Raw genomic sequence first — 17292 nt, 5'->3', positions numbered from 1 at the left:
TCAAGTTTTCGTCTCCAGAAATAAACCACTCAGCTCATGTGTTTCATCGAGAATCTACCAGAAAGATGCACTGAAATGTAGAAACAGCGCCATATATTTTAATAAACCAAGCAGTTCCATGTATGTGCAGGGATTTTGTGGGGAAGGCAGCTTTTTCATTCTGCTATTACACAAATTTTGTGCACTGCACAGCTGCATTGCTGAACTTTTTCTGGCACTGATATCAGTTAAGTGCCTCAATCGCTGTTTGAAAAGTGTTAAAAGGGATGATTACAGATGCATAGTGATTGGCCTTTTGTTACCATGCCTGCTAATGAAATCACATTGTATGAAAGTACTCATTTAAAAATAACATGCCCACCATTTTGTTATTCAGCAGTATCAGGAAAAATTAACCCTTTTCCTGAACAAACAGGAAAATGTCGACCAATACTCTATCCAGTTAGCACCTGATTTTAACTTACCAACATATAGTCAACCTACACACTGAAGTATTGCACCTACCCCAAGCTTACTCCAGCCATCTCTAGGAAGAAAAGAATCATCTTGGATTGAAGAACATAGTACAGAGATTGAGTAGTTAAAATTTCAATTTGTTATTGGAAACTAACAGGCAGACTAGAGTCTCCTTTGCTAGGGTTACTACTGAATTGGAAGGAGATGGGCCTCACGGTAAGGCCCAACTCCTTTTGAGTGCAATCAGGGGGAAGCCTCCTGTTTGGAGGGACATGACTTATCTCAAGATGATTGGAACAGCAGGTGGATATTCTCAGTATTTGGCCACATTTTACAAGGAAACCCTGAACAGCACAGAAATAGCTGCACTTGCGATAGTGCGCGTTTTAAAAAAAAAGGAACTGGAATTTCTATTTTAAAGAAGCACGCTGCAAGAGTTCTTAGAGAAAAATATGTGCAACTTGATGTTATTTCTCCAAGATGTTGTCAATTCAAAGGTTTCACAGGCAGTCCAATCACAGACAGGCACAAGAAACACTCCTCGGGCATTATTTGCAACATCTAAGGAGATAAAGTTGTCTCTGGTGCAGGTGGCACACTTTCAGGCTGACTTTAAAACCTAAAATAAAATGAGGTGGTGAAGCAGCGATTTACTTGTACTTCCTTCAATTTTGTATACTGTATTAATTGCTCACAATGCGGTCTCCTCTATACTGGGGAGACCGAACGCAGATTGGGTCACTGCTTTGTGGAACACCTCCACTCAGTCCAAAAACATGACACCAAGCTTCTGGTCACTTGCCCCTTCAACATCCACCCGCCTGCTCTCATGACCACATTTCTGTCCTTGGCCTGCTCCAGTGTTCCAGTGAACATCAACACAAGCTCGAGGAGCAGCACCTGATTTTTCGATTAGGCACTCGACAGCCTTGGGAACTGAACAGAGAGTTCAATAACTTCAGAGCATGACTGGCTTTTTAAAAAAAAAAAATTACATTTTTTTTTTAAACCATGTGCCTATTTTTCATGGAGACAGAACTGCTCATTATTTCTGCTTTTAAACTCTCTCTAGACTAATGCTTTGTCTTTCAACATAAGCATTAACACACACTTGGCCTTTGTCCCAAGGCAGCTTTGTTATTTAATCTCTCCTGCCCCCTTGCCCCATCACACACATTTCCTTTTGTTCTCTTCCCCACCAACAACCTCCTCAACCCCCAAAACCCTTCACTTGCTTAAAACCCAATTCTTTTCTAACTTTGTGAGTTCTGAAGGTCAGAGACCTGAAACGTTATCTGTTTCTCTCTCCACAGATGCTGCCTGACCTGCTGAGCATTTCCAGCACTTTCTGACTTTGAAACCTACTTGACAGAAGCTCCAAGTAATCCTGGAGCTCCACTCTCAAAGGATTTATTGTAAACCATGAAGTACATCTAGCTCTCCAGCACAAGGTTAACAAAAAGATCTTTCTTAGCCATGAGGAATCTGATAGTTACCATTACAAAGCTGCAAGAGCAGAACTCTACACTGATAAAGGTCACAATCATGAAAGCAATCTTCAAATCAATCTGGCATAACAAGTCACGTCTTGTCAGTGTCTACTAGATAAATCCAAGCTGAGGGACCAGAAAATGCACCCAAGAAAGTGCAGAATTCTTAACTTTTGGAATAAATCAGTTTCCATCTGTCAATAGAAAAGTGGTGGACTTGTTTACCAACATAATGGGTCCTACCAAAGTAAAATCCTTTGATGACTCAATAGGCCAACACCCTTTCAACATTTCTCTCTTGCTTCCTCAAGGTTAAAGCGAACTTCTTCTGTGAAGGGCAAACTGAGTCAAGCTGCTGAGCATTTATGATTTTTGTTCATTGCAGCTCTCAAGACGACCTGCAGGAAATATTATTAATTTTCATAGTGGACTACAGAGCAACACAAAATTGAAAGCAGCAGCTGAACCCACATCGAAACTAGTGCAGGCACAGGCTTTGAATGCAATTCCATCTCAGGTAAGGTCTCATCAACTGCAGTACAATGGTTCAACATTTTTTTTAAAAACTCGGGTATTTGGACACCAATTTAAATTTGCTGCAACAATGTTCTTGAGGTGTGGCTAATACCAGCCCTGAGTGGAGGTTGGCAATTTTTTTCCTGAACTTTTACACAGCTTTTATACATGCATGATTTGCTTGACTGTTAAGACACAACTACAGTATAGGACTGGAGTCAAAGGTAGGTCAGAATAGGTGGAGCTGACAGGTTCCTTTCCCTGAAGGACATGGTCATAAAAATTCAACTGGTCCCATAACCACTACACTCCCATACCCATATACAAGTATGTACACGCACAGTACTCAGGGTTCATGATATGAAAGCACTATGGGGTCAACTTTAAGTAAAGTTCTCAGACTTGACTCACCGACTTTGAGTCAGACAGTTGTGGGTTCAAGCCCTACTCCAGAAATTTGGACATATAATCCAGGCTAACCACATAAGAGGTGTAATCTTTTGGACAAGATATTAAACCGACCTGCCCTCTCAGGAGTATGTGAAAGATTCCTTGGCACTATTTCAAGAACAGCAGGAAAATTCACCTGGTGGCCCTACCAATGTTTGTGCTTCAACAAATACCACTAAGAGATTAACTGGTCATTTCTCTCATTGTGTTGATGTGCAAATTGGCTACCACATTCTCATACATTACAGCAGTGCCTACACTTGAAAAGTATTTATATGGCTGTGAAGGGCTTTGGAACATCCCAGGCAATGAAAGTTGTTACATAAATGCAAGGCGATACAGTGAAGATTCAGTAGATTGGTTCCTGGGTTGAGGGAGTTGTCATGATGAGAGGCTGAGTAAATTGGGCCTAACCTGTCTGGAGTTAAGAAGAACGAAAGGTGATCTCATTGAAACATACAGGATTCTGAAGGGGTTTGATAGGGGTAGACAGAGAGGTTGTTTCCCTTGGCTGCGGAATCGAGAACACCAGAGCAACAGTCTCAGGGATAAGGGATTGATCATTTCGGACTGGGATGAGGAGCAATTTCTTCACTCAGAAGGTTGCGAATCTTTAGAATTGTGTACCTTAGAGAGTTGTGAATGCTGCATCGTTGAGTATATTTAAAGCGGAGACAGATTTTTGGTCTCAGGGATCAAGGAATATGGAGAGCAGGCAGGAAAGAGGAGTTGAGGTGGATCAGCCATGATCACATTGAAGGGCAGTGCAGGCTCGAGGGGCCATATGGTCTACCCCTGCTCCTATTTCTTCCTTAAGTTCTTACTTGGCTCTCCCCTCGATTTGACAGTGCTCTGGGGCCAACCATACAGTTTGAATGCAGCTGCCAATACTAAACCTGTACATGCTGCAAAAGCTATGACTCAAAGACTGTCATTGGGATTCAAGTATTAATAAAATTATTGGCATTTTAATGTGCACTAAAGCTTAGCTGGTATGAATTGCAACTTTCACCTTTCAGTTCTGTCGTTTATTATCCTAAAGTGAAATGGGTTCCAGTATATGAAAGAAAAATCTCATTACCTGTGATACTGTGCTTGCAGAAACTGAAACTCATCTTTAATTCGATCACAGGAGTCCGAGGTAGTAAACTTCAACTGTTGTGCTGACTGTGATGGAGCCTTTAAAGAAAAAAGCAACAAGGAAGTTAATTAAGAGACAAAACAACTTGAGAAAATTCATTACACTAACTTCCATGCATAGAATACAGCTACAGATCGGTTTTGGATTGTTTAAGGGGTATATAATATTCTAAAAATGCAGGGCAGAATGCTGCTTTAAGTCTTGTTGATGCTGGTTGCTTGGTTTTCTATCCTTGAAGGGATGGTTTTTTGTGACAAATGGAGGACATTACATTTATGCGCTTAGCGATCGCCTCCAGCATCTCAAACTTAAATGCAATTTTTGTGAGGGTATCCAATTCGCCTCATCTTATTAACTATCCCTTTTTCTTCCCCTCTTTGTCCTGCCGACTTTTCTCCCCATCTTCTGCTGCCCTGAACGCATTCATTTCTCGCTAAATTTGGATGCACGGGGGCAGGTCACCTGCCACCTTGTCCAATCTTCATGCCCGAGTCTACACGGCACATGTCAAGTTATTCAACTACAGGTTTGTAATGGGAGGACTGATCCAGTCATTACTCAACACACGTACACGCACACCTTCCAGCAAAAGCAATTCAACAGCAATCAGAAGCGGGTACCTGGCTGATTTTCCTCCCTCACCCACGATGTTCAAGGCCAATTTCAGTATCTCTACTGCCATCCTGGTTGAGATCAGCTGGCAACACAGGCCAATAACCTTCCTATTCTATTAGCTATTATAACACTTGGAATATATAGGCTTAAAATGCCTCCAGGTACCTTACATCATGAACACCTTGAAGTACAGTGACATTTTAAAACAGAGCTCCTCATGCTCTTAACAAGCCATGTTATTGGGAGCATCAACTGCCTCCTCACAGCACAACAGTAAACAGCATTACAAAGAGAAGCAGCAATTGTACACAAATTTCCCATTTAGGAAATGAGCCGATTTACCATTTCACTACGAAACACCAATGCAAAATTCAAATTCCATGCTTAGAACCAAGATGTAGCCTTTCCATTTTTGCCCAATCCATCTGGTCTCCTCAGGTCACAGCTGGGACAGAGAAGGCAGATGGCCTGTTGCCAGGACACACTCAATGCTGTTCTGGAGGTGACCAAAACAAAAACGGCACAACCGCAGAAGAACGCTCTCCCACCAGTTCCCTTCGCCCACCCACACAAAGATGCTGGAGCATGCTGATGCATCCCCATACCATGACCACTACTTTCCAGATTTGCACCTCAATAATACAACTGTTACATGCTTGTTGGGTCCTCAATGTATTTCTGAAAACTGTCATCTTTCAGAACAAACGTGGTCCTAAATAAAATTTGTTATTTGTCCTAGGGAAGACTTGATTCAAATGGATAATGAATATGGGTTATGTCAGTCCAGGATTAAAACTTCAATCCGCTTGACCAAGTATTTATTTATTGATTTTATTTAGAGATACAGCACTGAAACAGGCCCTTCGGCCCACCAAGTCAATGCTGACGACCAACCACCCATTTATACTAATCCTACATTAATCCCATATTCCTACCACATTCCCACCTTCCCTCAATTCCCCTACCACCTACCTACACTAGGGGCAATTTATAATGGCCAATTTACCTATCAACCTGCAACTCTTCGGCTGTGGGAGGAAACCGGAGCACCCGGCGAAAACCCACGCGGGCACAGGGAGAACTTGCAAACTCCGCACAGGCAGTACCCAGAATTGAACCCGGGTCGCTGGAGTTGTGAGGCTGCGGTGCTAACCACTGCGCCACTGTGTTTGCTTTGGACTTGGATAAATGTTAACTTTAGCAGAAAGTGAATGAAAACGACAACCAGAACTGGCCTTGGCGCAGCTCAGTCAGTTGTAATTTCCAGAGCAGAGGAAGGCAAGACAACTCAGTGAAGTGCAAATGCAGAAAACAAGCACCAACAGGTTAAAGGGATGAAAGTAAAAATCACCATTCTGCCTTACCGCTGTGTACACTGGAAGACAGCTCACTGGCATTTAAACAGCAAATAACCTGGCTACTGCTGACTTTCAGTAAACTTTTTCTAAAACCCAGCACGGCTGCCTTCACCCAAGCCAGAGTCTGGCATTAATGCAGTCAGCCATTTTTAATTAAGTCAATATGTGGAAAAAGGTAGCTTATATAAAGAAAGCTCAGAGTGCATGGCCAGTCTGCCAACAAATCCTTTGCTATCCACATGCCTGGAACACAATTTAAATATCAATGTCCTATGCATTATTAAAAGGCACCCTTGGTTCAAACTATATATTAATGACTCCAGCATGGGAAAACAATTTCAATGCTGGAACAAATATGGCCTCCAGCAGCTTCAAACAAGAGATAGTGTTCCCCGGTTCAACATGCAACCTGCATAGTCTCTCACTTCCCTGCTGACAGTGGAATGAAGGGAAAAAAACTGCGATTTCCTGAGAGCAGGTCAATCACCTTTTTTCTCCCCCAAAGCAACATCAGATACAAATGCAATTTATTAGGGGAAAAAAAAGGAAATTTGGATGAAATGGATGCTGTGAATTAGAAACTGCATAAGTATTTTCCTCAACCAAGATTTCTACGGGTACTGAAGAATTTGAATTATTTTTTGTAAGAAAATAGATTTTCCTCCTTCTCCTCCCTCTTCCCCCATGGAAACATTTGCGTCCACTGATTCAGACAGCAAACTCAGTTAACCCTTAAAATAGTCAGAAAACGTACTGCATTAATCATAGGGAGTCACTGAGCAAGCTCAGAGTTAACCAGCCTTTGAAGTCAAATCACCCAGCGTCGTATCCTGCCTGGATTTGAGCCAACGCAAAAGGTTTTCTGAAGACAATCGGCGAGAACATCACATCAGCCATTTTAAAAGCACCCAATTGAATATATGCACTGGAGTGCTCATTTCAAGCCCTGCTGCCCAAGTCCGGTACACCGAGACCAGTACATTTTTCAACAGCCACTCGACCAATGCATGGGTGAGCCCATTCCATCTCAGCTGTAAAATTCCACCTAGTCCTGCAAGTCGACTTGTGCACCTGTATAAATGGTAGCCAACCATTTTGAAAATCCCTACCTACACAAGAGTTATGTACATTAATTCACACATTGATACAAGAGGAAAAAAGTTCTGATGAATGGTTGTCCCTCTTCCCTGTAATATTATCCCCATCTTTCTTGCTAGGGTTGTCATCTCTTGTTGGATATATTCTTGAAGGCCACAGCATGCGATCACTACCTTCCAACCACCAAATAGCCTCTTTCTCCATCATCACCTGCAACTCCCCGCCCACCCCCCCCCCCCCCCACCCACTGTCATTATAATTTAAAAAGTATTCAAATGAAATAAATACACCTCAATGCCCCAGCAATTTTTCTCCTGTACCAGTGTCCAGTAGATTAATCTTCAACTCCTGGAGGCTCCAAAACAACCCTGGAGCTTAGCCAAGCCTACTTGCCATGCACTTCCTGCATTTAGACTCAGCTTTAACACACAGTCTATTTCTGTTGATTTCCCTCATTTGTTTTTGGATAATGACAGATGACGTCACTGGAGGAATTGCCTAGGAGTCACTAAACCCGACAATGCGAGTGCGCCAAATTAATTTAAGTGGAGACAAGTCATTAAGTCAGACTGCTTCAGTCATCAAGTCATTTCAACAGTGTGTGCACGCTGATTGTACAGCCTTGCATCACTTAGCTCATTAATTTCTTGCAGTTTGTCCTGTTAAATAATGCTGGCAGCGCTCACCGTTTATACAAAAAAAATTCAACACAAAATGCAGAAAAGGCATTATAAAAATGCAAACTTTGGCTTTTTGAAAAATGGTACAGATGGGAGAGTTAGTCCAACCACTGTACTCAACTTGGCTCCTACAATTTGACTCTGACAATTTGTTAGATTATTCTATTCACAGCTACTTTGAACTTGTAGCTCAGAATTAATCGAACACACAATTTCCTCTTCAAAAAAAAACTTGCCGCACTGTTGGAAAAGGGCAATTCTTGATTCAGCTCCCGATGACAAGTAGCACTACTCGCTGATGTAACGGGCCTGAATACAAGCAGGGAAAATGCACTTGTGTGCACCTTCAGATGCTGCACAGGTCAGCCTGTGGGCAAAACAATGGCGGCAAGATTATGGGTGATGTTGCCATGGTTAGCAGACCACAAGAGTGTGTTATGAATCACTTGAGCACAACATCATAGCTTCTTAGGATTAGCTTCAATGGGCAAATAAGAGCTGATCGTCTTATACAGGTCTATATTTGTGAAGAATTGCTGGCACATTTCAGCTTCTTCTGTTTCTCGCAGGTCTACATGCATTATTGCTGCTAGCAGCTTGAAGAAACATTACATCGCATTCCAGCTAAAGCAACTCTCTATTTCGACAGAATACCACAGAGGATGACATTTCACAGCATTTTACTGGAGTGTGTCAAGAAAACGGATCACCAAGCAATAGAGTTGACTAGAGCATGGTCAAGCAGAAAAGGCTTTCAATAAGAAGCTTTTGACGGTGGAGGTGGGGGAAAAAGGACATTCTATGTACGTAGTGGCTGTATTAACCCAGGCCCTGAAGGTCTGGCAACCAGAAGGGCATTGAGACAGTCTGTGGCAAGATTGGAGAAGCCAAGCTGGGATTGTTCTCCTTGGAGAACAGAAGGTTAAGAGGAGATTTGATAGAGGTGCTCAAAATCATGAAGGATTTTGATAAAGTAAAGAACAGGGTGAGATGGACAAGTTGGATTACTCTAAAGAGCTAGCACAGGCACAATGGGCCAAATGGCCTCCTTCTGTGCTGTATCATTCTAAAATTCTATAATCTAGGTGGCAAACTGGAATTTCAGGGAGGGATCCATGAGGAGAAATTCTGCCAGAGCAGTGGGCAGGACGATGTAACCCACCAGAAATAAAATCTTTGCCCCACTACCTCCCAACTCTCTCTAATCTTGGTAAATCAGACATCTATTTCCTTTCAATGCTTCAACCCATCAACCACAATCACTGCTAAGAAGCAACAAAATAAATCTACTTCCCACACATCATTCTTTACTGGCCAGATAATGTGCTCCCAAGGCATTGCCGATGTCCACAAGGGCACCAGCGCCATGACAACATATTTATAATGCACCTTTTAACATAACAAAACATCCCAAGGCGTATTGCAGGGACGTTCTGAAACAAAATGGGACACAGCCACATGGGGCGGCACAGTGGCTAGCACTGCAGCCTCACAGCTCCAGGGACCTGGCTTTGATTCTGGGTACTGCATGTGCGGAGTTTGCAAGTTCTCCCTGTGACTGTGTGGGTTTTCTCATGCATCCACCATCTAGAACAAGGATAACAGACAGATGGGAACACCACCTGCAAGTTCCCCTGCAAGCCACACACCATCCTGACTTGGAACTGTATCGCCATTCCTTCACTGTCACTGGGTCAAAATCCTGGAACTCCCTTCCGAACAGCACTGTGGGTGTACCTACCTCACATAGACTGCAGTGGTTCAAGAAGGCAGCTCACCACCATCTTCTCAAGGGCAATTAGGGATGGGCAATAAACACCCACTTCCCTTGAATGAATAAAAAATAATCACAGGCATGGTCCTTACACTGCCCCATTCACACTTCACCATGGCAGCTAAGATGCCCAAATATAATTTGATGAAGTAATTAGACTGATTTTAGTAACATTCAGTATGGTCATTTTTTCCTATCTCAGATTTTTTTCTCATAACCAACTAAAGTGGTTAGCACCGCAGCCTCACAGCTCCAGCGACCCGGGTTCAATTCTGGGTACTGCCTGTGTGGAGTTTGCAAGTTCTCCCTCTGTCTGCGTGGGTTTTCGTCGGGTGCTCCGGTTTCCTCCCACAGACAAAGACTTGCAGGTTGATAGGTAAATTGGCCATTGTAAATTGCCCCTAGTGTAGGTAGGTGGTAGGGAATATGGGATTACTGCAGGGTTAGTATAAATGGGTGGTTGTTGGTCGGCACAGATTCGGTGGGCCGAAGGGCCTGTTTCAGTGCTGTATCTCTAAATAAATAAATAATAAATAAATAAATAAAGGGGATTTCAGATCAGATGACCAAAAGCTTGGTCAAAGATGTAGGTTTTAATGAGCATCTTAAAGGAGGAAAGCGAGGTGGAGAGGTGTCGGGAGGGAATTCCAGAGCTCAGTGTCAAGGCAACTGAAAGTGCAGTCGCCAATGGCGAAGCGATTAAAATTGGAGATGCTCAAGAGACCAGATTTAGAGGAGTGCAGATATCGAAGGGCTGTGGGACTGGAGCAGATTACAGAGATAGGGAGGTGATTTGAAACAAGTACGAGAAATTTATAAATCAAGATGTTGCTTGACCGGGAGCCAAATGTAGGTCAGCGAGCACAGGGGTGATAGGGGAATGGCATTTGCTGAGTTAAAACACAGGCAGCAGAGTTGTGGATGACCTCAAGTTTACAAAGGATAGAATGTGGGAGACCAGCCAAGAGTGCATTGGAACAGTCAAGTCGAGGGGTAATGAAGGCATGAATGAGGGCTTTCGCAGATGAGCTGGGCAAAGTCAAGCGATGTTACGTAGGTGGAAGTAGGCAGTCTTAGTACTGACATGAATATGAGCTCAGAAGATAATCAGGAGATAATTTCATCCAAATAGGCTCCAAATTCTCCCTGTTATTGTATCTAAGTTTCTTTAATGACTTCAGCGTCTCCACCTCCACTACTTCACCCTGAAGTCCATTAAAAGTGCCAATCACTGTGAAAAAGAACTTCCCAACATCAGTGCCAGGTCTGCAATTTGCCCCATCTCGCAACTCAGTTTCAAGTAATGCTCTGGATTTACCATTTCCATGCCATTTACTATACTGTACCTCCCTACAAGATCATCTCTCAGACATCTCCTTTCAAGGCTGAGAAACTCAAATGTTCTTCTGAAACAAGACCCAGATTGCCAGACTCTCCCTCCCTGTGCACAAGTGCTTGGCCCCACACAGAGATCCTTAACTCTGCCACATAAGAGGGTCAGAAAGGTAGATGTACATTAGTGGCATATGGCATTGAAGTTCCAATTTGCTGCACCACCTAAATCTATTCAGTAAATTTTACTGTGGGGCCAATGTGCTTAGGTAATGTTTAGCTGCAAGTTTCTTTTCGACTATGACCATGTCTCTATTCTGTTTCTCTTGCCCCAACAGATAGCTTCTCTGCACAGGTTTTAAAGCCTTGGATCGTTCTCCTTCCCGTCTTCCCACAGGTCTTTTATTGTCCACTAAGGACAAATTTAGCTCCCTTAACTTGTCTTCATAGCTATCGATTTAGAATACCTTGAAAACATTATTACTGAAGTATTAAGCGTATGGAATCTGTAAAAGAGAAACAAACTGTGCACACCAAAGTATCAACATAGTTCAGAAGTTGAGCAAAAGGGCATTTGCACTGTTAATGAGTCCAACAGCAGTCCAAGAACGGGACCCACCCAAGCTTTGAAGGTTCATGCTGACCAGAACAGAGGCGTCACACACGCACAGTCTCCCATGAGATTTTGCTCGAACATTCTTTCAAAATGATCTCAGCGCAATGCAATGCAGTGTTACCCAGAGCCTGGTCTAAAAATCCACAGATCTGAGAGCTCAGTGCATGTGCCAATGTACACAATGAACAGAAATCCAAGACTGCCCTTCAGGGATAAAACTTGCACATCATCTATAAGCCTACGGCATTTGCAATCTAAGTTTGCAATGGTGATTGGACAGCTTAATTTGAATCAAATAGGGCAAAGTTTGAGCAGACAGCTTGAGAAAGACAGCTCGGAGAATCCATTTGGGTAATTTAAGCATCTATTCAACAGCCTGAAGCATTCAGCAGCATTAATTGGAACCTGTGTTGGGAAGTAAACACAGGAGATCACAGGTAGTGGTAACCATTAGATGAACGAAGGATACATGAAATGAGAGATTAAACGGAGGTAGGATGGTGCATTCAAACTGGCATGAAAATTTACAATGATATTTATTTATTTAGAGATACAGCACTGAAACAGGCCCTTCGGCCCACCGAGGCTGTGCCGACCATCAACCACCCATTTATACTAACCCTACATTAATCCCATATTCCAACCACATCCCCACCTTCCCACAATTCCCCTACCACCTACCTATACCAGGGACAATTTATAATGGCCAATTTACCTATCAACCTGCAAGTCTTTGGCTGTGGGAGGAAACCGGAGCACCTGGCGAAAACCCACGCGGTCACAGGGAGAACTTGCAAACTCTGCACAGACAGTACCCAGAACTGAACCCGGGTCGCTGGAGCTGTGAGGCTGCTGTGCTAACCACTGCACCGCCCTGATGTTGAGATTTACTACAATATTGACAGTAGCTTAACTACAGGCATTTGTGGTTGAGCAATCAAGAGACAGGGGTGGGAGAGAAAAGAGAAGAGAAGAGTGTCCAATAGAGACACGGGCACGCAGAGACCAAGAATGCCCAAAAGAGAGTGAACAAGAAAAAAAAGTAGTCAGAGAGAGGGAGAGAAGGTAGAGTTTAGCTGGATTGAACAACCTGTCTCGCTCATCCTCAGCACACACCAGATATGTAACCCTCTGAACTTTGTTTCAAACCTTATAAATGATGAATATAAATCAATATCAGTGACCTTTAAGTAACCTTTAAGTCTAATATTCATATCTTTCCCCAGGTGCTGAAAGCAGCCATTGTGATTACAATCAGAGACTGCCTAAACAGATGCTGCTAGTGTGGTAATGTCAAGCTCTATTCATTTAAATAAAAGCCATCTGCAAGAGCAAACAAGAATGAATTCAGGCACCAAAGTTACTCTTCTCTTTACTGGCCTGCAAGGTGGTTGCTACAATTGTTAGCACAGGCCTGGCAGCAACCACAGATGGTGCAGGAGGGAAGGCTTTAGTTTCCTGGATCACAGTCTGTTTCTGGCGAAGGTGGGACCTGTACTAGTCAGACGGGTTGCACCTGAACCAGAACGATACAAAAACTCTTGCAGGGAGGTTTGCTAGTGCTGTTGCGGGGTGGGGTTTAAACTAATTTGGCAGGGGAATGGGATACAGAGTGGAGGTACAGTAGGAGGTGATGCATAGCCAAATATAGAACAGAAACTAAGTCAGTCTGGAAGGCAGAGCAAAGAGAGACCTGTGAAGGCACAAGCAAATAATGCAAGGTAGTGAGTCTAGTATCAGTGCTAGGGAAACTATCAGAAAAACTTCTGAGGGACAGGATTAATCTCCACTAGGAGAGGCAGGGATTAAACAAGGATAGTCAGCATGGCTTTGTCAGGGGGAGATCATGTCTAACAAATTAGATTGAATTTTTCGAGGTGACGACTAGACGTGTAGATAAGGGTAAGGCAGTTGATGTAGTCTAAATGGACTGCAGTAAGGCTTTTGATAAGATCCCGCATGAGAGATTGGTCAAGATGATAAGAGCCCATGGGATCCGCAGCAATTTGGATCCAAAATTGGCTTAGTGGAAGGAGGCAGAGGGTAATGGTCGAGGGTTGTTTTTGCAAGTGGAAGCCTGTGACCAGTGGGGTACAGCAGGGATCGGTGCTGGGACCCTTGCTGTTTGCAGTGTATATTAATGATTTAGACGTGAACATAGGAGGTATGATCAGTAAGTTTGCAGATGACAGGAAAATTGGTGGGGTCGTAAAAAGTGAGGAGGAAAGCCTTAGATTACAGGATGATATAGATGGGCTGGTAAGATGGGCAGAGCAGTGGCAGATGGAATTTAATCCCGAGAAGTGTGAGGTGATGCATTTTGGGAGGACCAACAAGGCGAGGGAATATACAATGGATGGTAGGACCCAAGAGAGTACAGAGGGTCAGAGGGACCTTGGTTACTTGTCCACAGATCACTGAAGGCAACAGCACAGATAGATAAGGTGGTTAGGAAGGCATATGAGATACTTGCCTTTATTAGCCGAAGCATTGAATACAAGAGCAGGGAGGTTATGATGGAGTTGTATAAAACGCTAGTTAGGCCACAGCTGGAGTACGGTGTACAGTTCTGGTCACCATACTATGGGAAGGATGCAATTGCACTGGAGGCACTGTAGAGGAGATTCGCCAGGATGTTGCCTGGGCTGGAGCATTTCAGCTTATCAATAGAGACTGAAAAGGCTAGGGTTGTTTCCCTTAGAGCAGAGAATGCTGAGGGGGGACCTGATTGAGGTATGCAAAATTATGAGGAGCATTAATAGGGTAAATAGGAAGAAACTTTTTCCCTTAGCGGAGGGGTCAATAACCAGGGGGCATAGATTTAAGGTAAGGGGCAGGTGGTTTAGGGGAAAAAATTTTTCACCCAGACGGTGGTTGGAATCTGGAACACACTGTCTGAAGTGGTGGTCGAGGCAGGTACCCACACAACATTTAAGAAGTATTTAGATGAGCACATGAAATGCCATAGCATACGAGGCTATGCGCCAAGTGCTGGAAAATGTGATTAGAATGGATAGGTGCTTGACGACTGGCACGGACACAATAGGCTGAAGGGCCTGTTTCTGTGCCGTATAACGCTATGACTCTATGACTCCATTGATAGATTTCCATAAAATGTGAACAGCAGGCTGAAATTTTCATGCAACGTCCACCAGAACTCTGAAAATACACCCAGTGCACAAGTTCCCCTTCAAAAATATGTGGCACAACAGGAGAGAGAGTGTATTTGAGCTCCATAATAAAAACTGGTGATGGCTAGCAGATCAACCATCGGTGGTAGTGGTGGCGAAATTTTGCAATGGGCTATTTTAATGCAGCTTGGAAATTCTAGGCTGATTTGTGGCCCTTGAAACTCAATGTTATGTATCTGTGCCCCATGGAGACCAAAAACTTGAACACTTCTGCTTTAGTGTATTGGTATCCATGTGTTACCAGAATAATGACTTTTCAGCCAATATGTTTTGAATATACTTGTGCATCCCCCAACTCAGATTGCCCGGTCATTGGTGCCTGTGCTCTCAACAGTCTACACTCTGGAATGTCTTCACCTCTCCTCCTTCAAGAGGCTGCTTAAAGCCTACTGCTGACTAACTAAGCATTTTGGTCACCCAAAATCAGTGGTCAGATACCTCTCTCCGTAAGAAATAGGAGCAGGAGTAGGTCATACAGCTCTTCGTGCCTGTACTGCCATTCAGTAAGATCATGGCTAATCTCCTACATTGACTCCACTTTCCCACCCTATCTTCATATCCTTGGATTCCCTTAGTGCCCAAAAATCTATTGATCGCAGCCTTGAACAGACTCAACAACTTGAGCATCCACCGCCACCTGGGGTAGAGAGGTCCCAAGTCGCAAAATCATCTGAGTGAAGAAATTTCTCATTGCAGTCTTAACTTGCTACCCCCTTACCCTGAAACCATGATCCCTAGTTCTAGATTCTCCAGCCAGAGGAAACAGACTCTCAGCATCTATCCTATGAAACCCTCGAAGAATTTTATACATTTCAATGACCATCTCTCATTCTTCTAAACTTCAGAGAATATTGGCCCATTTTACTCACTCAGTCCTCATACAGCAACACTAATTCCAGGAATCAATCCACCCAATCCCTTCACAAGTGCCTTTTATATTAGATTCCTTGCAAGTCAGATTCTGGCAGCCCAACCCAACGACCAAGCTCCCACCTTTATGCTGTTGTATTTGGCTTCTGCGGATCATGGAAAGACTTAGGATTGTACAGAATTTGCAAGGAAAGGATCCTCAAAGTCATCAGAGTTCTGTCTGCCCATTGTCTTTTCATACTTGTTGACTCCTGAGTTATTACCCAGGTCCTTCTTGCAATTTTTCCTTTGGGTAGTTGATTCTACCCAGAGAAGTTACTAGGAGCGTAACGGTATTTACAAGGAGTTCCACAGGAGTGCGATGGTATTCACAATAGGGTCCCTGGAAAAGCGACAATATTGGCAGGCGTTCCACAGGAATGCAACAATGTTTGCATGGTATCGCCAGGAATGAGATGTTGTTAAGTAATTTCCTAAAAGGGGGTTGTCTGAGAAAAGTTTGAAAATTCCCTCTCCTGTATTGGTTGGTTGGACAAGGCTTTTATATAAAAGACAATTAGGCATTTTTTTAAACAAAAGAATTAATACCTTGTTTAATAAGTGCAAGTCTATTAAAATTGATTAAAATGTTTAAATTAAATGCCTCCTTTCCCATTCCACTAAACATGATTTCAGTAAGAGAATCTTTAAGAAGCACTTCATGTAACTAACATTTATATTCACATTCACTGATGACCTTCTATTTCACATGTGAATCTCATCACTTGAGTTTTTCGATCAGCTTCCCTCAAATTTTTATGGCCCCCCCCATGCACTCTGTCTGCCCAAGGTTGTTTGCAACCTTCATGCTTCTTCAGTCAGCAAGGATGGCGGTAGGACTGTCTCAGCCACAGATGTCTCCATGTTACTATTGACACTCTCCTGCTGAGTGCAGCTAATCCTCACATCATGAACCCATTCACCCAGAGCTTGAAATGCTTTTCCCCAGCAACCCCCCAGAGTACACTGTCAAGTGACCTCAACTGGTGACAAACAAGAAATGAAGAAAAGTTCAAAGGTGTGGAACATATAGCCCTGAAAGAACCCAAAGGGCCACTTGCTAAAGCTTTATATTAACCTCAATTTTAATTTTTCCATTAATTTTATTCCTAACATTTTGGTTTTCAAAGGATACGAGACAATGATTGTAGTCATTGATTTACAGAAGCAGCCAGTCCCATTTGTAATGGGCAACTTTAATAGGTTACATTTATTTTGCTTTACTCCACCGCAAATCATATATTAATTCCAGAGCTGCTGTGGTATGTAATCTCAATGTGGTAATCTTAGTACCTGGGTTCACATTAGGTGGTAGAATGGAATTGTCACCCTTGCACTGTTGCCTTATGATGAGGCAGTTCCAATAGGCCATCTGGCACCTTTCCTTTACCTTTATGCAAACTAGTAAAATTGTTCCATGGCATTGGTCAGTTACTCGGAGAAGCTTTAGACATGCAAGATGGTGATAAAACGGTAGAGACTTCAGAAACCCACTTAAAAAGCACCACTTGCTGGCCTCAAGCTGCAACCATATTGTTACAGTCAACTGCTTATGTACAGAATTTCAATTTTAAATGCTCATCTAGGATTCTTTGGCATTGAATGTTAACAGAGGAAAAACAGAGCAAGCAGAATGCACAAATAGAAGGCATTCAATAATGTCTAT

General features: G+C 43.0%; 1 protein-coding gene across 2 annotated transcripts in view; it reads right to left on the bottom strand.

The window, feature by feature from the left end:
- The window catches only part of LOC137351604 (TLE family member 5-like), a 116325-nt gene that overhangs the window by 81203 nt on the left and 17830 nt on the right, over positions 1 to 17292 (bottom strand). For both annotated transcript variants that reach the window (XM_068016194.1, XM_068016195.1), the window contains exon 2: positions 3994 to 4091. In XM_068016194.1, the coding sequence (XP_067872295.1) occupies positions 3994 to 4091 (98 nt within the window). The remainder of the gene's footprint in view (positions 1 to 3993; positions 4092 to 17292) is intronic.

The sequence above is a fragment of the Heterodontus francisci genome, chromosome 36 (genome assembly GCF_036365525.1).
Source record: "Heterodontus francisci isolate sHetFra1 chromosome 36, sHetFra1.hap1, whole genome shotgun sequence".
Classification (NCBI taxonomy): Eukaryota; Metazoa; Chordata; class Chondrichthyes; order Heterodontiformes; family Heterodontidae; genus Heterodontus; species Heterodontus francisci.
The sequence above is the reverse complement of the archived record's forward strand: the minus strand, read 5'-3'. Positions and strand labels throughout refer to the sequence as shown.